Source organism: Labrus mixtus, chromosome 7, assembly GCF_963584025.1.
Source record: "Labrus mixtus chromosome 7, fLabMix1.1, whole genome shotgun sequence".
In the NCBI taxonomy this organism is placed as follows: domain Eukaryota; kingdom Metazoa; phylum Chordata; class Actinopteri; order Labriformes; family Labridae; genus Labrus; species Labrus mixtus.
The window spans coordinates 2,448,351-2,469,139 of record NC_083618.1 but is presented as its reverse complement, the minus strand read 5'-3'; the positions used below and the strand labels follow the sequence as shown (position 1 = coordinate 2,469,139).

General features: G+C 39.4%; 3 protein-coding genes across 5 annotated transcripts; 1 reads left to right on the top strand and 2 right to left on the bottom strand.

Annotated features, from left to right (window-relative positions):
* Positions 1-477: 477 nt before the first annotated feature.
* Positions 478-3,380, bottom strand: camk2n1 (calcium/calmodulin dependent protein kinase II inhibitor 1). The gene is made up of 2 exons (XM_061042057.1): positions 2,611-3,380; positions 478-1,794 (listed from the first exon to the last, which is right to left on the bottom strand). The coding sequence occupies exons 1-2, from the start codon at positions 2,777-2,779 to the stop codon at positions 1,721-1,723; spliced, it is 243 nt and encodes an 80-aa protein (XP_060898040.1). The 5' UTR covers positions 2,780-3,380; the 3' UTR covers positions 478-1,720.
* Positions 3,381-4,762: 1,382 nt separating this feature from the next.
* On the bottom strand, positions 4,763-12,448 carry LOC132977472 (trypsin-like). Of its 2 annotated transcripts, none has more exons than XM_061042055.1 (5): positions 12,000-12,447; positions 10,811-10,970; positions 8,694-8,835; positions 7,100-7,366; positions 4,763-5,669 (listed from the first exon to the last, which is right to left on the bottom strand). In XM_061042055.1, exons 1-5 carry the CDS (start codon positions 12,055-12,057, stop codon positions 5,499-5,501), a joined length of 798 nt encoding a protein of 265 aa, XP_060898038.1. In that variant the 5' UTR covers positions 12,058-12,447; the 3' UTR covers positions 4,763-5,498. The 2 variants fall into 2 exon arrangements, with proteins under 2 accessions (XP_060898038.1, XP_060898039.1); XM_061042056.1 differs by having other exon boundaries at positions 5,536-5,717; positions 12,000-12,448.
* A 4,853-nt stretch (positions 12,449-17,301) lies between these two features.
* Positions 17,302-20,678, top strand: LOC132977311 (trypsin-3-like). 2 transcript variants are annotated; one of them, XM_061041845.1, is made up of 6 exons: positions 17,302-17,345; positions 18,043-18,123; positions 18,273-18,423; positions 18,612-18,753; positions 19,440-19,694; positions 20,294-20,678. In XM_061041845.1, the coding sequence occupies exons 2-6, from the start codon at positions 18,063-18,065 to the stop codon at positions 20,450-20,452; spliced, it is 768 nt and encodes a 255-aa protein (XP_060897828.1). In that variant the 5' UTR covers positions 17,302-17,345; positions 18,043-18,062; the 3' UTR covers positions 20,453-20,678. The 2 variants fall into 2 exon arrangements, with proteins under 2 accessions (XP_060897828.1, XP_060897827.1); XM_061041844.1 differs by having other exon boundaries at positions 17,306-17,345; positions 18,023-18,123.
* Positions 20,679-20,789: the final 111 nt, after the last annotated feature.

Sequence of the window (20,789 nt, the reverse complement as noted above, 5' to 3'; positions counted from 1 at the left end):
CTGTGGGTTTTTTAGATGCAAACAGACATTTATTGCATTTGGAAGCAGTGGTGTACATTTTTCGCCCCACAGAATCATTTGCAATACTGTAGCACTTCACAAGATTGTAGTCTGTTGTGCGGTTGTCCGATCCTCTCAGGACAAAATGTGGATTTCCGATTCTTGAAAGGATTATTTGCTCGTCTTCTTTTTCCCCTCATTTCTATCTCCTTCCATTTTCTGATCTTTCCAAGGAACGCGATGCTACTTTCCCTCTTCCTTGGCAGCCCAGAAAGTTAATCCAATAACAGGAGAAAAACTGTACAAGGAACAATATCCAAAAGTCAGCCTGCTTTACGCCATTTTTCATGATCTATCTTATACAAAACTATACTTCTGTGTTTTTGCTACAGTTTTAAACAATTTTCAAACAAAAAAAGCAACATCAGGTACGGCATTCCTTACTGTAAACCACAATCAATACTAAACAGTAAATAGTACTTTGTCATAATCTTTATTACAAGATATTAGACCACTGTACAAATCAGTGTGAATCGTACAGTACAATGCAGAGTTAAGACTGTTTTCTTGAGGTTCGTCATTCAAAGCTGTATACGAGGTGCTTCAAGAATACACAAGAGTTTCAGAACTTCTGCCGTGCATGCATGATTTCAATATTTTTGCCATGCATGAGTTGGTATTCAGTGTTTTTAAGAAAGAGCCCTAAAAATTGGCAACCCAACAAAACGACTGAATCGTAAGAGGAAATGTAGAAAGCACAAAATAAAAAGAACAATTTGTCCGGTTACAGTTTATCCCCTCATGAGATTTGGCACACACGATAATGCACAATGCAATATAAATAGTTTATCAATAGGGTGTGTACAGTCAGGTTACAGTATCAACCAATCCAGGTGAAAGCCTGGGAAGCTTACAAACAGGTGGGAGGAGGTACACGGTATATAAATGACTTGTTAGCTGCAAAGTATGGTAACAAAAAAACACTCAGGCAACATCGCGAATCGTTAAGAGAAAAATAATGTCACTCTCATTCACTCCCCTTTTTCTCCAACATACAAAAACAAAACACTCCCTCGGGCCTTTAGTCACAGCAGAGAACATGTTCCAAAAGATCAATAAATAAAGTCATCAACACAGAGAAAGAACAATTTACAGCCTCCCACTTTGTGCAAGAAAATATGGGCTACCTTTTCCATATTTACAAACTCTGATATTCATTTGCCCTCCATCAAAATGAAGAGCAGAAAGAATGGTACCATAGGTTTTGATTGGTAAGATATAGGAGAGAGAAGTATGTGCTTTAGTTTTATATCAGATTTATTTTTGTTTCCTGTCCCTGATTTCTGCATTTCGACAGCATCACCTCTTCCTTTCTCCACCTTGCCCCCCCCCACTTTGTCGTCTCTTGCGTTTGGATATATGGTGAAAGACCCTGGAATCAGAGTTGTGTTTGCGTGAGTGTGTCTGTATATGTGTGTATATGTGTGTGTGTGGGAGGGGGTCCACCTGGGGGGTCTCCTCTTGCTGCCATCTCCCGCCCCTGCCAGTGTGTGTCACCCAGATGGCCATGACTGACTGGGAGAGGAGGGCGTGGAAGTGCTGCTTGCTGCCACATGAGAGAAAGTGCTTATATACAGTGTCTTTGGATTAAAACTGGTAAATATCGCCATACAAAATTTCAAGACAGTCTTTTTGGGGGGTCGTCTAAGAGCCGAACCCTCTAAGCCTCGGCCGGGGTCTTCTCTGTCCCATTTTTCAGTGCTTCGTCGTCGCCATTCTCATCCTCAATCACAACTGTGGATGACAGGGGGAGAGAGAGAGTTAATGAAGGGGGGTGTGGGGGGGAGTGTGTTCATCTTGGTATGGCGTCTTTAAAATTCAACCATCGACTGACAGCAGGGCATGAAAGCCCAGAACCATTAGCACTGCGCTGTCTGAGTAGAGGCGATGTGTGCATGCATGAGAGAGTAAGAGCATGGAGAAAGAGACGGATAAACATGAGCATGATCCTGTGTGTGTGTGTGTGTGTGTAAAAGAGAGTGTAATTAACATTAAGAACGTTCATTTTTTTTTATTTTTGCATGACATTGCATGTCTTCTTGCTTTGCAGCTACAGATGCAGTGCATACATGTCTGCATGTTTGTCTATGTTGTGTCTGTGTTCTACTGTGAGTGCATGTATGTGCAACCACAAGTGAGGTTAAAATGTTCAAAGAATGCAAATAAAAAGCAAAAAGAAAACAGCATGAGATCACCATGCAAACACAAATGCGATAATACAACATACAAATCTCAGTCATTCCAACCAGTCAATGAAGAGGTAACACTGTTGAGCAGCATTCAGAAGGCATTTAACAGCACGCACTGCGCATACAAGTTGTGTTGCAATGCGAAAAGAATATTTAAAAACTAATACACCCCCCCCCCCCCCACACACACACACACACACACACACACACACACATGCAAACAGATCAAAGACGCTCTGCAGAGGACCATGTCCAGGCAAAGGTGCAGCCTATCTGGCTCCACAGACATCCTTTGGTATCCAATGTGCGCATTCAACACATCACCATGCGAAGAAATAAAAAGGTTTGATTAGATAATTACCCCGTTTGCTCCTGCCTATCTGCCCGAGTTTGGGCGGACGTTTATTCTGCGAGCCATTGAAGAAGTTGTTGGTGTCTTGAAGACGACAGGTAAAGGAAAGGTGTCCCTCGTCGCCCTCATTTCCATAATGACTCATTTTTTCTTCGTTGAAAGGTAGCACTTCCGACATCTCCAAAATGCGCCTTTATCACTAAAGCGCACGAAGTGAAATGTAGAGCTAGTCGCCAAGCTTGAACTCGGCCGTCTATAACAAACAAAAGAGGAGGGGAGACAAAAAAAATAACACAATGCTATCCGCTGACACGATCTAGCCCTTTCTGTTTACCCCGAAGACACGTGTCTGTCTCCGTAGGTATACGCAACAGAAATAAAAACTAAATCAAAATGTCCTCAGTTTCCTCGCTCGTGTAGCCTCGGCAACATTATCTTTTTTTTTTATTTTAAATATCCAGAGGGTTTCTTCTGTCTCCGTGCGTATTGCTCTGGAAATGGAGGCGCACGTACAACAGAGTCGTGGAGCGCCTGCTGGTTTCGAGCGGCTGAACCCGTCGCACGGAAAATCTGAGGGAGAAATGCAAATTGAGGAGCGATGCAAAACACGGATTCCGGGGAGACCTGGCGAAGGGAGCTACAAGGGGGGGTTTTCTGTGCGCAGCCTAGAGAAGCTTCCAGTTGGAGTCGACCGTGGTGGTGATAACGCTCCACTCTCCGGGATCTAGATGCAATCAAACAGTGGCGATTCTATAGGCTGATCAAACATGGCACACTGATGTGGGCATTTGGGGGGGAAAACGCAGTTTACGCGCCACCACTCGACGCTTTAGAGAACGTCAAATGTTTTCAACCTGTTTAACAACTTGGCATGTTTGTACATTTGTTTGGTCGGAGGGATTTTGAGCATGTTATGTGTCCAAAGGGTGTGACCTCAACAGAGGATGGCAGTGTTTTCATAGGCTGAGAGATGTGACTTTTGGCCCCATGGCGCACTTCCAGCTTCAGTGCTGAGGGCCTGCGCTGTTTTTCCACAGTCATTTCCAGAGGACCATTTCCACAGTGAGAATGAAGGCTTCAGTGATCTGCTCTTGATCTGAGACTTTGTTCATGAATTGCCTGGATATTTATTGTGTAAAACGGAAAAGCTTTTTTAAAAAAAAATCATCATTCATTGCTCCAGATTTGATGGTCCTCCAGGTTAAATGATGCAAATTCCACTCTATACTTTAATTTATTAAATAATGAGTCATACTAGACAGCTTCATAGTAGACTAGATGATGATTCATACTAAACAAATCAACATGTCCTCAAATCTCAGGCTCCAGTTTGAGAACATTTTGGTGTTCGGTTATCACAGGAATAAAGTTACCTGACCACAGATGGACCACTTGTTTACTCTGTTAAATGAAGCCCCCCCCCCCCCCCCCCCCCCGGGTTGTTTTTATTGTTGTTGCCGCCCATCACAACCTACTGTTTACATGAATCTCTCTCTTCTCCAGGGACAGAAGCACAAAGAGATCTCACAAAAGAGAAACACAGTCAGTGATGAATGGGGTGTTAAATCTTGACACAAGCTGACCTTTCTCAGAGGAACTTTACCAAATATCATTGGACAGACAATGGCATGAAATGTGATATGTGGACCCGCCACAGAATTACCTTTAGAATGCTGTCAACTATTCACAGCGGAGGTGCAGTCGTGACACGCCTCCTCCCTGCAGACACACAGAGACTGTGATGTTATCAGAGTCTCACCTTTCATATCACAACATCTCAATATCAGTTTTACACATTGTCCATCAGCATGTGATTATTGTCATCCATTTTTATTCTGTTAATTCATTAAACCTGAACAAGCTTGTATTGAACAACAGACATACAAAAGTATCAAAACAATCTCTTCTAACATATCATTTGCAGAGTTCATGGCATTCTACTCGTACATGTTTTAGATCAAATGATGTGAGATAAATAGTGGGAAAGTCAGCATAGAAAAATGTTGAGACAGAAAGATGGGCCACTCAAATATAGTGTTTATCCAGGAGATCATTGTTTAAGTGTGAAACCAAAAGTCAGCTTGGACTTATTCAAGGTTACTTTCGGATTCCTTTGGTAGCACGGTTTACATAATCAAATGTAACGTCTGTGCAAAGTAAAGTGAATACACAAATAAACTTATTAACCAACTCATATACAGTACATACATATGTCTGTGTCTGACCAAACTCCAAACATCCACATGGTTAACCCCATTTTACAATAACAACAAAGGTCACCTGCTGAAGATCAACTAACTTTGTCCTTTCCTCCCATTCAAAACATTCAAATTAAACTATTTTGAATCATATTAAAACAGAAGAACATGAGCCTGAAATATTTATAAACCTTTGCACGAGATAAGGTTCATTAAACTGAAGAAGCCTCTTGTGAGAAAATGTTGGAGAAAATGTATTTGTCTTGTTCATGTATGACTTCAATGTGAAGGTGATTGGGGGAAAACAACATTTTCATAAGCCTTCAAGGAGAAAAAAATGGAAAATGAAAGGACTGAAATAACCTCTCTGACCTCTTCAGATAAGCATACATGTGCAATACTCAATCTCCACTCACCCAGTTCTAAGCATGTTCTGAATTAGGATATTTATCACAAGTTATTAGCTTTACATTACTGGATGTATATTTAGAGGACAGGCGGCTCATAAAGTGCCCTCTGTAGTAAATCCAACAATAACTCTGCCAGAGACATTTATTACTGGTGAATGAAAAAAACAAGATGCATGATTATTATATTGGTATACTGAAAACATGATCAGAATAGCAGTGGCTCTGAGAACTAGAAAAATAAATCTCCATCCAAAAAACTCAGTATACAGCATTTTTATTATCTTCTTCATCAGTATCTGGTACAGCGATAGTGTGAGCGGTAGATGTTTTGGTCAATCCACCGGCGAAATTTGGACACAGCCGAGTAGACTCCTGGAAACTTAGCATTACCACAGCCGTTGCCCCAGGAGACAACACCGTAGACACGCCCCCCACACACCAGAGGCCCCCCAGAGTCTCCCTGCAAGGACGAGACCACACCCTGAACCAGCTATCATGTCACATGAACCTTGTTAAAAAAAAAAAACAGTTTTTCATTATTAATTGTATAGTCGTTTAGTGTCCTCTGATGTTGGTCTTACATGGTACATTAATTTATGCTTATTTATACTTATTTACAAAATTGATGTATCAGACATGTTAGCAACGTTGGGTCACCTTTATTGTAAAACAGGCCAAACATGGGTTCAATGGTAAAATTTAACTTAAATCTCAAGACTCTGTCATAGTCCCTTCAGTATAATCAAAGTATAATTCTTCCAAAATAAGAGCATCTGAAACTCATTAATAGTCCTGATATTAAAGATATAAAAGTTCAAAGGTGAGAAATATCCTAGTAGGGGCTCCAGATTGCCAAGCGGTTATGACACGCTCCCCACATACAGAGGCTATAGTCTTTGTTGCAGCGGCCGTGGGACTGAATCTGACCACAGCCCTTTGCTACATGTCACCCCCCCCCACACACTCTATCCTCTCTTTAGCTGCCCTATCTAATAGAGAATTGCTGTTGAAGCCACTTTGGCTTTTATATGGATTCATTACATTTTTGACCTTTGCAAAAATTATAACCTTTAACATGTCATGCGTCAGATTTCACATGGAAATATCTGAGAGTCACACGTGCCTGCATGTGATCTAATCACAAATGTAAGATGTTACACATTTGATAGAAATGGTGGTTCATTCTTTGGATCTCTGGGGACATTTTTGAATGAAAAAAAATGGTCAACAGAAGCTAAAACAGACTTGAACAGATCACCGGATGGTTGGATTCATAAAATTCTAAGCTCTCCCTGCCACAAAGTTGCCTACTGCATGGTTAAATATAGCACATTTTAATTAGTCATTCAGCTCTTTACCTAAGGCAGAATGTAGCCTACTGGTATATCACACATTGAATTCCATGTTATTTTCTTCTCCCACCATGTTGGAGCAAAAAATTATTTCTTGATACAAATAATAAAATGAAAATCATATGATGATGGCAGTGGCTACAAATGACACTACTTTAAATGTAAAACAAGGTTTTTAGTCCTGATGCTATTTCAGGCTTATTTTATCTCTGCTGTAACTATCAGAACTCTTGAGGGTTGACTGCCACGTCTGTTTAATAAAAGCTTGTAGCTGAATCAACACTGACATGATGAACTACATCCTCAAACTATCAGGGGGATGAGCTTCCCAAAACTGTGTTATTGTATCGCTTTGATACGACCCGATGAAAAGAAGACAACCCTGTGCTATCTGATACATGCACTGAGAATAAGGGCTGATACCTTTGATCATTTATTTGATTTATATTATTTCTAAATGTATTTAATCACTTTGCAAAGATCAAATGATAACTTTTTGGAGAAAAAAGGGGTCAGAGTGGACAGTGGGTGTGCAAACCTTGCATGCATCTTTTCCTCCAGTCCTGTAACCAGCACAGATCATGTTCGCTGTGATGTTTCCATTAAATGACTCGCTGCTGTTACACCTTGCACTCGAAACAATCGGTACAGTCACAGTTCTGAGGGTGAAGGGGGCCCGGCCTCCACCTGCACTGTTGTAGCCCCACCCAGACACCCGACAAACCAAGCCCTCGACCACTCCTGTCCCCTGCTTGGGCAAAGGCGCCAGAGAGACATATCGGTTCAGGACCATGGGGGCTCGCAACTGCAAAATCAAAGGACAGTTTGAGAGTAGGAATATGTAAAGGAAAAACATTAGTTCAACACTCGTGTTATCACTAACAAATATATATAATCTGCTCTTCATTTTGCTGCTACGTTAATGTCTCTTTCTTTCTTTTTCTAGCCCCTTTCACACATTAACTACATACTGGGAAATTATCCAAAATTATCTTTTGCTTGCCAGCACATTCTTTTCCACTCTTACGTTTATTTAGTTAATAATATTCCTGATTACACATAGCATTGATGTCTGAAACTGTCCATTGATTTGCAGTTGGGACCCCCTTGAAAACGAGATGATATACCTCAAGGGGCTTATCCTAGAATAATACAATTTCAATATACAGTATATAAATATTGATTTAAAGGAAAAAAGAGTCATAAGAGCATCAGACTCTGTTGCCATCTTGGATTTGTTTTAAATCTTTGCAATGTATCTCCTAAGTTATATCTTGTCTTCTGAGAGCCCCCAACTTGTCCAAGGGTCATGTGTGAAAGGGAACTTCAGTGAAATGTAAGGGACATGTTGTCCCGGAATTTCCTGGAAATTATCTGATTTGCATGTGTGAAAGGGGCTTCTATCTCTTTTTGATTCCTGCTAAATGGTTGCTATGTTGCTCTACAGTTGGATTTCTCTAAAACAATATCAAAGACTACAGTCTTCACCTGCCTCTTATGTAAAGTGTCATAAGAATACTTTGCTTATGACTTGGCGCAATATAAATAAAAATCAATTGATTTATTGATTAAGAAGTTATTGATCAATGATTATTTTCCTGATAATAAGCAGTTCTTTGATAATCATTTTTATCAATATTAAAAATGATGTTGTCAACTGTGATGTTGTTGAGGACTCCAGGCGTTCTTCTGGTCTCTTTCTGTGCTTGAATGTTGTCTTGTTTGTGTTCATGTTTTTTTTGTTTTTTTTCTTGTGAAGCCAAAGACAATCTTCCACATTGTGGATATAAAAAGTTCTACAATAATTGATCAACACCTCATTAGTCCCCCCTCGCCCCTATACAAATGTATTTTTGTTTTGTTTTCTTGTTCACAGCCTGTAAACTCTGCTCTCAACAATATTTTGATTTGATGGGGACATTCAAATTAAATATGAGTATTTTTCTGAGAAAATTAAAAACCCATAATCCTACTGTACAGTACCTGCCCTGCTACAAAAATTACAAATTCCACATATTTGCTCAGGGTCAGAATATTTGCAAATTTAATGAACAGCATGCATTAATTAACAAACTGAAAATATGAAACTGTTAGGTATGACAACAATATGGATATGGATAAGACTGCAGTACCTTAATGAGCATGATGTCAGCATTGTTGGTGCTCTCGTTGTAGAGCGGATGGGTGACCAGCCTGTGGGGTTTAGCGTACTGCTCAGTGCCCTCGAAGGAATTCACAATGTAGTCGCCCGCAACGATCATCATGTGCTCTGCCCTAAAAGATGAAAATTACATTTTACTTCACATGTTTTATCATACACTAAAACTGTAGAGATCACAGCCAAAACATTAAATGTTTTATCATATTTCCACAGGGAGAAAGAGGAGACAAAATGAGCACACAACATGAAGCCAAAGTCACAGTGCAGAGTGAGCACATGCAGACATAAGAGTGTCAGCCAGGAAACAATGGCTTACTGTGTGCAGACAGAGCTGGGACAGTATTACAGAATTACGGCCAATTTCCTGGGTCGCGTCAAGATCACACTTCCCCCTTGCACACACACATCGATGTTGTGCCAAGGTCAGCTGACACGACTACATCTGTGCACTGTTTGACTTCCAAGTGGCCTGTACACTGTTACACTCTGCATCAGGATCAAGTGGCGTGATTTTGACGTTAGCTACACTCATAGTAAAGTGGATGTTTGCTTTGAGGGCATCTGTTTAGACCATCTGCTCTCACTATAACATCATGCCAAGTGAGCTACTACACACTGACTTCTACATAGTTCACTGCAGCAGAGGAACATCAGTGCCCGTGCAAGTGTTACAAAAAATGGTTTATAAGAAAAGTAATTTTAAATCATTTTGAGGCATCAGAAGGCAGCTCTTTTCTTAAACCTTTTACAATTTACAAGTCAGGATTCTAAAAACAAAGTGTTTTAGAACAAGACAAAGACACAGCCATGCTACTGTAGCTGCTCTTTTAGACACAGTGGTGCTTTGAGCTAAGTGCTAACGTTAATATCCCAATTGGCTACTTTATGCATTTGGGACATTCTAAACTGCCATTATGCTTTATCAAAACTGTTTACTTGATGACTGAATAGTTGCGGAAACCCCAACTCCATTTTGAAATAGACACACAAAATGTCTCTCGAAACAACACAGTTGGTAAATACAATTCAAATACAATTGGCACCATGAAGTAGAGCCTGTCATGATTTGGTCTCATTAAGTTTAGTTTCCATGTTTTAATTTCTCCTGTCAATCCTAGTGTTGCTTGTTTCCCTTGTGTGTTTTTGTCTTAATGTTTCATAGTTTAGTCTTAAGTGTTTCCTGTTTTATTTTGTAGTTTCTTATCCTTGTGTTTCTTTGTTCTAGTGGTAATCTTACATTCTTGAGTTCTGTGTGTCTTTAGTGTTTCATGATTTAGTTTGTAGTTCTCCTTCTTGTATTGTATTCCTGCCTCTGTGTGTTTCCCTCCGTGTTGATTACCTTCATTGTCCTCACCTGTGTCTTGTTAGTCTCACCTGTGTTTGATTACCCCTGTGTCTATTTAGTCTCTGTGTTCCGTCCCTCGTCCGGTCAGATCATTGTTGTAAGTTGCCAGTGTTGATTTGTCGTATGTTGGAGTGTCAGTGTTTCCTAGTGTTTCTCAGTGTTTCTCAGTTTTTGGATTTTCTCAGTTTGGACGTTTTGATAGGAAGTTTTAGTTTTTGCCTTTTTGTTTAAATAAATAGTTTTAGTTAATTCTGCACGTGGGTCCAGTTCCTTGTTTTTCCCTTGAATGTGACAGAGCCAAGCGCTAACAAAATGCCTGTAGTTAACTTAACTTTTTTGAAGCCAGTATGCAAAGGAACATTTAAGCCCACAATGTCTGTAACAATTTATGTTAAGGTTTTTTTGAGAGATTATTTAACCGAAAAATCAAGAAGTTAAAGACTGAAATATCTCTACTGTTTGTCTGGACACTGGGGTGTCTGAATCCCCTAAATTTATATTCTTTGATACTTCAATCGATACGTGTCTTTATTACACTGAGCACATTTTAGTCTGGAAAGAAGGCGGGGACTGACCAGCAGCACAACAATTCCATCCTTGGAACCACACTGCTAGCATGGCTACATGACAAACAAATAAAATCATGTAACCTTACAAACATGGAAATAATGACACCGTGGTATTACAGTAATACTCTCAACAGATTCAGCAAAAAGGACCAGCGACTACTTCATTATTCTTACCCAATGTTACAGTGCGCTGCAGTCAGCACCCAGTATCTGTGAACCAATGATCCCCCGCAGAAGTGTTGACCCCTGGTGCTCTGCAGTGACACCATGTATCGGATGGAGTTTGGTGCAGCAGTGTGTCCACCTACGATACGGCCCTGCATGAGCACACGACCTGTGTATGAACAATAATATTAAACAGATGTTTTTTGTAGATTCCTAGAGATGTTTTCGTCTTTCACCCGAAAAGTTCATTCATTTCTGTTTGACTGGTTGAGCATCTTTCGAGTGGACAAAACAAAAATGTTCCCCCATTGCTGTAAAAAAAAAAAAATGGCTCAAAAGCTTCCCCATGGTATGAATTTCATACTCTTAAAAAAGTCTATTTCATAAAACATGACAAGTCTTTCGGTGAACAAAAGGGAAGCATAAAGAGTGAGGCCCTCTTAATCCCTCTTTCAAGCCCACTGACTCAGCCTAACAATTAGTGGTTTTCTGTCACCTGGGAGGCCACCATGTAATGAAGGTAATCCAATATAACCTGACCTTCTAGTGTCACCACCTCACTCTTGGCTCTGAAACATAAGAGAGGGGCTCTTTTATGACTCTCTTATGCAACAGCTCAACTTCTGTACATTAGCCTCAGGGTATACAGAAGAAGTGGTGGGAACAGTATAGCCGCACTCATGGAAGTATTTACGCTTTTCTTGTTGAAATCATGGCTGGAAAGTAATAGGAATATCTTTACATTTCAACCAGAATGATTATTTTGCTTCTTGTTAAAGTCTTGTTCTAAAAATGTATACAAATGACTAGTCACATTTTCACAGGGGGGATATTTTCCAGACAAGCCAGGAAACCAGTTTACATTCAAGAACGTTTCTGTTCCATTATGACTAAAGAAACAAGATATATTTGAGTGACTTTGAGGTGCAAAGAGGCTCCAGGTGTTGGTGTTTCCCTCCGTTCAAATTCTTTGTGCTAAGCTAAGCTAATTAGCTGCTGGCTCTAGCTTCATATTTACCACACACACATGAAAGTGGAATTGATATTCTCATCTACTGTAACTCTGAGGGGAAAAAAAGAAACATGTATAATGTATGATATGCAATGTATATCATATATGTATACATATTTCAGTTTGTAACATGTGTACAAACTGTTGAATTATTCCTGCAACAGAAGGTTGAAAAGTCGTACTCACTTTGGACTGTTGTGAGGTCCAGAAGCACACAACATAAACACACGAGCAAGCTCCTCATAGCTGTGGAGGCCGCTGTCCTACACCCTACTAAACCAATGCATTCAGACGACCAGTGTCCTCAGCTCCTGTCTGTCTGTCTGACCGTGGGTATCCCCTCCTTTCAGGAAAGAACTAGGAGTCACAACAACCTTTATCCGCCAGTCTCCTCTGAGAAAAAAAAAAAGTTTTTGATTTCATCCTTGACCATGACATGAAGCATTGACTGAAAAGAAAAAGGGCGCCACAAAGTTCACCTTCAGAATCTTGCAGCACCCCCTCCCCTTCTCACCGCCATCCCATGCACTCACCGCTTTCTCATGGCTTGATGAGAGGGCTTTACACTGTTGCCATGGCAACACAGGGTACTGTGCCGAACAGGTTCATCTATACTGTATCAGCATGCTCCTTCTGTGTCATCATCCAGTCTTATCCGTGCTGAAATGTTTCAACAGCATTCTGTGTGTGTGTGTGTGTGTGTGTGTGTGTGTGTGTGTGTGTGTGTGTGTGTTGTGTGTGTGTGTGTGTGTGTGTGTGTGTGTGTGTGTGTGTGTGTGTGTGTGTGTGTGTGTGTGTGTGTGTCTGTCTGTCTATCTGTCTGCATCTTTGTTTCGAGCTGAGGGGGTATTCTATGCACAAGTGTTCCTCTGTGTGTGTATGAGTCATGATAATAACTCTCTATTACCAGGCTAATCATCACCATTATTATTATCATCTTCTTCATCATCATTCTTTTGGCGAGTCAGCATCCTCCGCAGCATGTGAGGAGAATCTTGCCTGACCTCCTCATGTCCCACATTTAGAGCGAGCTGAATAATTGATGCTTCACCCAGTAGAGCGGGAGAGACGGCTTTGTGTGGCCTCCTGTTGTCAGGTGTTTCCTGTACCGACACTCGCCTGTCTTCACTCACAATCACCTTCAAACTATAGATTTTTTTTTTATTCAAAACATTGTTATGTATATCAACTGTTTTTGTAAATGATGCCAGTCATTATTAATTGTTGTTTTACCTTAAAGACATATTTTCTCATACACCACTGTTTGTATCTTTCACAAAGATAGATTTTGACATTGTCTTTATACCAACCTACAAAAGTTTTTCAGTTATATTTTGTTTAAAGGCTTTATATTTGATTTTTCACACTTAAATATAATATAAATCAAGTATATCCTCTGAAAATAACTCTGTGAGTCATGACTGTCTACAATGGGTGTAACACCCGAGTCCCACTGTCTGTGATGTTTTCAGAGTCCTATCTTCACTTTGTTTACATCGTCGGGACGGCCGGCTGACTCCTCCCCTCGAGTATAAAAGTTGTTTAATTGAGGGACTAGAGAAAAGAAGAATAACATACTGTACTCACTGCTTAACTGTGTTTCTAGATCACGCTCATTTCAGGTAAATTTACATGCAGTGTGAAGATACGAGCATAATAAAGATCACTAGCATTAGCATGCTAACAAAACAATGCAGCGCAAGTTGTTTTAGTTTCATGCTGGTGCTCAAGGGCGACATCTGCTGGATCAAAAAATCACATATAAAGCCTTTAACTGAGACAATTAACCAAAATCAGGTTAATTCCTTTCTTCTGCCGACTTGGATAAAATAATCAATACATTTTATTTCTTTCAGACTCAAGTATTGTAAGGCAATTTACTCACAAGCATATAATGTAGTTCATTCAAAACACTGCTGCCAACCATTTTTTAATAAGAAATAAGAAAAGTGAACATATGACACCTGCCCTCTCTTCTCCTCACTGGATACCTGTGAGTTTTAGACATTTTGAAATCGTTGATTGTTTCAGAGCATTAAATGGCGAGGCTCCAGCCTTTATCTGTGATATGATAACTCTCTATGAGTCTGGCTGTTGCATGCCATCCTCCAGCAGGGCCCTACTAGCAGCTCCTAAAACTGAGCCATTGCAGTGCGAGGCCCACAGCTGTGAATCTTCAGGCAGGGAGATTCAGTGTCCTCTTCTTAAAACTCAACTCAACTCAACTTTATTTATATAGCACTTTAAACACAACATAGTTGATCCAAAGTGCTGAACTTTGCAGAAACAAAGCATTAGAAAGTAACAGACAAGAACAACAACAATAAAAAAAGAAAAGAACAAGTGACAGTTAATTCCAGTGTAACAAGAGAATAACAGAGCTATGGGTTTTTTGTGTTTGATGGGTTACTGAACATTAAAAGCAATTGAGTATAAATATGTCTTAAGGCGAGTTTTAAAAACACCAATAGTGTGAGAGAGACGGATGTCCGGGGGCAAAGAGTTCCACAGTTTTGGAAACGTCTATCGGTCGACTTTAGTAACTGTTGGCTGCTGCTTGTGTAGCCCACTTCTTTACCAGTTGTTTTTATTGATTTATATGTTCAATTTATTCTTGATCCTTATTTACCTGTTTATTTGCTTTTATATATTTGTTTTACTTATTGTCTAATTTTGTATTTTTCTTTTACTATTTGTCCCTGTTTTAATTGTAAAGCGCTTTGCCACTTGTTTTCAATGTGAATAAAATGATTATCGTGGTCATGTGTTGCTAGCAGCTAAAGACCCACATGATGAAGCTTGTTTTTGTTTTAGTTTAATGTAGGCTATTTATATCTGCATCATTTTATACTTTAACAGTTTTTCTTTTCACATTTTTGTTTTGATCTTCCACTGTTAAGGACTGTGTTGGCTAATCTAGATAGAGTAATGTAGACATAATAAACATAGTCTGCTGTCTCTACTGTCTCTACTGTCATTTCTCTGAATTCTGTATTTTGAGAGGTAAACATAGACTCTTTGCTTTTGAATATTTAAATGAAAATGATACCAATCTCATATCTGTTTTTAAAACAGGAAGTAGGATACTATAAGACCTAAAATTGTTTGGCAAGCAAGTAGCTACCCACTAGCCCAAACTCATATCGTAAAATGATATGATTTTTCATCTTAAAAGGTGCTGATTTCTGATAGGACTTTAGATTATAAACATGGCTGCTTACTTTTACAGGCTACAGATAAGATGAGACTGTTTCCCTGGCTAAACTGTTTACTGTAACGGATCAGACTGCATGATTGTTAACTGTTGTGTTAATTAAGGTAACAACTGTTATGGCAGTTTCTGAGTTCTCCTTAATGTCAGTGAATGTGTCAGATTGACAGCAGTGATCTGAGAGGTCGTAAGACTGTCCGATACTCCAAGTGCCTTATGACAGTATTCAATGCATGTTGTCATTTGTGTGATTGGTGGAGAGCTTGAGGTAGAGGTGTGTGTGTGTGTGTGTGTGTGTGTGTGTGTGTGTGTGTGTGTGTGTGTATAGGACATAGACTGTAAATATTAATGGATGAAGCCTGAGTGACGTCAGCCATCTGTTACAGTAGGGGGCTCCGGAGGATCATCAGCAGCAGCCGCCATGCTGGAAATGCTGTCTCAGCCTAACTTTCAGTCAAACTAACGACAGGCTTAGAGCCAAAGCTGAGGCGGGTTTTAAGACTCTTGAAGAACCGTTACATCGTGCCCAACTGTCAATAATGTCAGCTATGCGCCTAACTATGGATATCATTTTAAAAATCAAAACGGAGGCGTTTAAAAAAAAAATTCACCCCCGGTACAGTGTGTGCGAGTAATGACAATAACTAATCAGACCATTTTGTTTCTTTTCGTAGCAGGCCGTAAACATGTTTATTTACGCTGTAAAAACGGCTTCTTCGCCAGTCATGTGACTAACGGTGTTCCTGCAGCCAGCCTCAAGTGAACACTGGAGGAACTTCAGGATTTTGCACTTCCACATTGGCTTCATTTTTTTTCTTCCTGAACTTTTTCCTAAGACAACTGTTTTCTAAGATCGCCTTTTTAAGGCTTGATATTCACCAAGTCGTCTCAAGCTATAGCCTTCCACCATCGGAGGTGATAGCAGGGGCATTATAACGGTGGATCCTCGTTATGGCACTGTTGCAGAAATGCAGATCTGAAAAAAAGGCATACGGCAACTGTTTCCAAGCTAATTTTTCCTAAACTTAAATAATTCCTAAGCTTACTTTTTTATGTTAACTGTGTCCTAGCTAAACTGTCTTACACCTATAGGTTACTAAAATGATCTATGGGGATACCCTCATTAATCTCCTCTTTGGCAAGTTATAGGCTTTTATAGTTAAATGTCGAACTAAATAATATTTACTTTAACATGCGATGTGATAGGTTAGGATGATAAAACAAAAACATAACAGAATCTGCATGACTATTTAAATAAAAAGGAAACTGTTTATGATTTTGGTTTCCTACCCTTGAAATACACAGTTTGAACTGCTTTAATTGTCTGCATTTATATTTCATTGAGCTAAACTTTTCAGAAATATGTAATAATAAGTAGAAACTGTTTAAAGAACTGTCAACAACTGTGAATCAAGATGAAATACGAGCAGGTCACATTAGCTCTCCAAATGAAGTCACATTTCAGTACATGTTTCTGCATTCAGTTCTGTGAAAGGCATCCCCCTTATTATATCTCTGTCTTTCACACACACACACACACACACACACACACACACACACACACACACACACACACACACACAAAGACTATCACCTTTCAACCTAAGTGTTGAAACGGCACCTTGGGGAAAGCAGACGATATGGAAGCAATGAGTTACAATTCAAACACCCCTGTATGAGGAAACTAACATGCTGGGAACCTGGGTGAGAGCGAAAAGAGAGACGGGAAAGACTATGAGAAGAGAGGAAGGACACCAAGAACTGCATCCTGGTACATCAAGTGAACACAGGCCATATGTGATATTGATTGAACACTATTATTTTTGTTTGTCTCGTGTTGTGACATTACAAAGCTGCTACAAATACTCGTTTAAATAGGGTAGTTAAATTAAAGGCATTTAATTGCAATAAGTAGATGAAGTGGGGGATAAATGCTGCTGTCTGCTGCATCTCAGGTTGCTGTCTCACTAGAGGGAAATATTTAATTCCCAGACATCAAACAATCTTTTGTCCAGCCCTCTGTAACATTACTGAATACACCAACCACATGTCTGCCAAGGCTTCCCATCATTTTTCTTGACTTTGTTTCGACTATCAGACAAAAGACTCCCAACAACAAAGATCACAGAGGCATAGTGTACTAGGTCACACTCTCAGCTTTCCTTATACTGCATGATGGACAATAGAAGAGAACAATGAAAGCAGCAGGTATGGTTTCAGTATAAAAGTGGATGGAGGTTTCTCCACCTTTATTGTGTGAATGAAGTGTGTGAGGGTGTGTGTGGGTGCTGGAATTGGACATTTTTCCACTTGACTCTAAGGTGAGACAGCGTTGTCGCATTTGAACAATATCACTGTTTTAGTTTGATTGCAATGAAAGTTTATGAAATGTTTACAAGCTGCAGGACCAACTTCAGAGTATCAAATCATTTCTATTGGAATTAAATATGTGATTTATTTAAACATGCAATACAAAGGATGTTTTCCCTGTTTATACAAACTTTCTATGTAAGCACTGTAAGTATAAATGTGAACCAAACCGGAAAGATTATCTTAGTTGTAGAAATAATGTTTCACTGCAAAATACTTTACTGCTACATGGTATAAGATTGTTTTCTGGTTAATGATGGATATGAATCGTCATGTGTTATATATCCTTTACCTGTATCAATTGATATGGACCTTTGTGTCAGAAATAAAGAAAAATAAAGTGAAGTATATGACCAGCCAATCAAACCATTTGTGGTTCAAGAAACAATCATTTCTGGACATTTGTTTTGTGATCAGACATAAAGCCTCAGCGCAGATCTGTCCTACTGGAAATGAAAGCAAACCATGATTTGTACAGCAGTGAATGCTTTAGTAAAATAATCTTAGATGTAATATTCTTTTGAATATGAAATGTAACAGTACAGGTTGTTTTCGGAAATTGCCTTTTTTTTATAATGTCAACATTATAAATAAGGAAATAATGGATGTAAACCATACTCTTTGACAGCTATCCTTTCAACGTTAAAGGAGAGGTCATAGTTTCTGAGATGAATCTGGATCCATCACATCACTTCTCACTGCTCCTCCTGCTTTTTGTAAACCTAACAGGTGAGGCACCATTGCATCTGAGAATTTATTCACATTACACAACTACTGTCTTTTTTTTACCTTCAGTAACACAACTGATCTTATCGATATCTACCTCAATACAACCCACAAGACACATTCTTACACCTAACATTGTCCTCTGCTCCTAGGTGTGTACGGTCAAAGAATCATTGGGGGGATGGAGGTATCCCCCTACTCCATAAGGTATCAGGCCTCCCTCACGTTCAGAAACTACCACTTTTGTGGAGGCACCCTCATCCACCCACAGTGGGTGGTGTCTGCTGCCCACTGCTGGAGACCGTAAGTTACTGCGGTTTACACCTGAGGCCCTCACAAGTGTAGATTTACTAAACGTCCACAGAGACACGTGGTCTGTGTAAAAAAACTTCTTAGAAATATGTTAAACAATGGGACTATGTATTATGTGTCCGATCTATATTGAATCAACGTTCACTTTACTAATCTGGTCCTTTATTGTGGTCTTTTAGGGCTCTCCTGATGAAAGTGGTGCTGGGTCAGCACAAAATTATGAAGGTGGAGGGCTTTGAGCAGGAGTTCGATGTTTCCTTGGTCGTTAGGCACAACCAGTACAACCCCTGGACATTTGACAATGACATCATGCTGCTTAAGGTGAGGGATGACTGTGGAATAACACAGACTTACACATCGATAAAGATTTGAATTAGATCGTGTGATTTAGGACATATAGGTTAGAATCAGTTTCAAATGTTTATCACTGACACAGATACAGTGATCTAAATAACCCATGTGCTGGCTCATTCAATAATTGCTTATTATATGAACTTAAAGTGATGCTTCAACAATGTAGGGATGCATCTATATAAAAAATGTTTAAATTGTTTTTGAATGAAGTGTTTTGTTTTGTTTTAATTAATGCTTTGTGAAAGAGGGGCAGATATTATAAGATTAGTCTTCTTTCTGCTCCTTTTCATTCAAAATTTGAGATTTTATGTTTGTTTTTCTTAACTTTTTTATTGTTTGTTTGTTTGAATGAAATACAATTTACAAATAAATATAGGCCTACATTTGTAGATTTCATAAGAATCAGAATTTGGTCAAAATCAAAGTCAATGGTCAAATTGGATGCAAGAAATATTGTAGTTTTATAGTCTTGGTATTGGCCAAATTTCAAAAGAGCTGAATCCTACATTTCCCATAATGCATGTTAACAGGTACTTTTCACTGGACCTCCCATGCATATTGAATGCCCCAATATTATAAACCAACTAAAAATATATATGATAAAAGTTAAAGCACAGGTTTCAAACCTAAATCATTCCTTCTCTGTGGGTCAGTTGGAGCGTCCAGCTGTCATCAATGCCATGGTGGAGCCAGTCTCTCTGCTAGATTCAAACTCACAGTCTTTGGACTACAGGGCCCGATGCACGGTGAGCGGCTGGGGTGTGACCTGGCTCAACAGCTACATGTTGTCACCTGTTCTCAGGTCTGTGGATGTAGACATCTTCCCCTCCTGCTCGCGCTACTACTTCAGGACCACGCAGAACATGGTGTGTGCTGGCTCTGTCTCTGGAGGGAAAGACTCCTGTCAGGTGAGGCACAGAGTTGTGATGTGATGATCAAAAAGTTACAGTAGAAGAGATCACTGCTGATGTTGAACTATGACACAGAAAATGACTAATGTGTCAAATGTAACAGGAAGCATTATTTGGCTTTCATGTTGATTTCACAATAGTGAGGCTGTTACAGTATTTCATTGGTTCAATATTCTAAAAAGGCCAATTAATCACCATCAAAATTAAAACCAAACAAAATGCTGAAAGATTTTCATTAGCTACTCACAAACTTGAGCATGTGCTGTATGATGCTAGACATGAGTATTATTCTGAAAACACTAGTTAATGAGAGCAGAGTGCCAGAAAAGACCTAAGCAATGTTCAAAATGACATAAAAGAATATGCTCTGTAAAGCTGTGAGAAAATTTATATTTGAATGTTAATATTCTCCCAATTCAGCCATTTTTGCTGCTTCAAAACCTTTTATATGAATAATTGAGCCACAAAAAAAGATGCAGATTCTCAGATGTGATCTCCTGTAAAAGACACACGAAATCAGATCTGTCAAGCCCTCATTTTAACGTTAATATGTGTCAGATAACCAAACTACTAACTGTGTGTTTTTCCATTCTCAGGGTGACTCAGGAGGACCACTTGTTTGTGACGGTAAGTTTGAGGGTATTGTGTCATGGGGCATAGGCTGTGCCTTTGCTAACTACCCCGGTGTCTACACCAAGGTCAGGAACTACCTGGGCTGGATCAACAGTGTCACTCAGACAAACAAAAGGAAATGAACAATTCTGTCCTTAGACTCCACCGTGGTGAGGATTTAAATGGATCCTGATGGACTTAAAAGCCTAAACTTACTTTTAAATGTTTTCTTTTTATGTTTTTATATAAACTGTGGATATTATTATTAAGATTGATTTAGCAATTTATCATTGTTGCTCTACATGTCTCCACTCCTTCACTGACTCTGAGGTCAAAGAGAAGCTGGACTTGACAATAAAAATATATTTTCCCAAACCACCTTGTCTGTAATTCATCTGTAAAACTGTGATAAACATCTTGTCAGACAGGTGACTTACAGCACGCTGTCTATAGCTCCTCTTTAATCATCATGTCTGCACA

Excerpts from the sequence above, each read along its gene's own strand:
- camk2n1 (XM_061042057.1), bottom strand. The coding sequence starts at position 2,779 with ATGTCGGAAGTGCTACCTTTCAACGAAGAAAAAATGAGTCATTATGGA. Across the intron at positions 1,795-2,610 it reads GATAGGCAGGAGCAAACGGG|TTGTGATTGAGGATGAGAAT; the intron begins GTAATTATCTAA and ends TGTCATCCACAG.
- LOC132977472 (XM_061042055.1), bottom strand. The coding sequence starts at position 12,057 with ATGAGGAGCTTGCTCGTGTGTTTATGTTGTGTGCTTCTGGACCTCACA. Across the intron at positions 7,367-8,693 it reads CTGACATCATGCTCATTAAG|TTGCGAGCCCCCATGGTCCT; the intron begins GTACTGCAGTCT and ends TTGATTTTGCAG. Across the intron at positions 5,670-7,099 it reads GAGGAAAAGATGCATGCAAG|GGAGACTCTGGGGGGCCTCT; the intron begins GTTTGCACACCC and ends TCGTCCTTGCAG.
- LOC132977311 (XM_061041845.1), top strand. The coding sequence starts at position 18,063 with ATGAATCTGGATCCATCACATCACTTCTCACTGCTCCTCCTGCTTTTT. Across the intron at positions 18,124-18,272 it reads GCTTTTTGTAAACCTAACAG|GTGTGTACGGTCAAAGAATC; the intron begins GTGAGGCACCAT and ends CTCTGCTCCTAG. Across the intron at positions 18,754-19,439 it reads ATGACATCATGCTGCTTAAG|TTGGAGCGTCCAGCTGTCAT; the intron begins GTGAGGGATGAC and ends TCTGTGGGTCAG.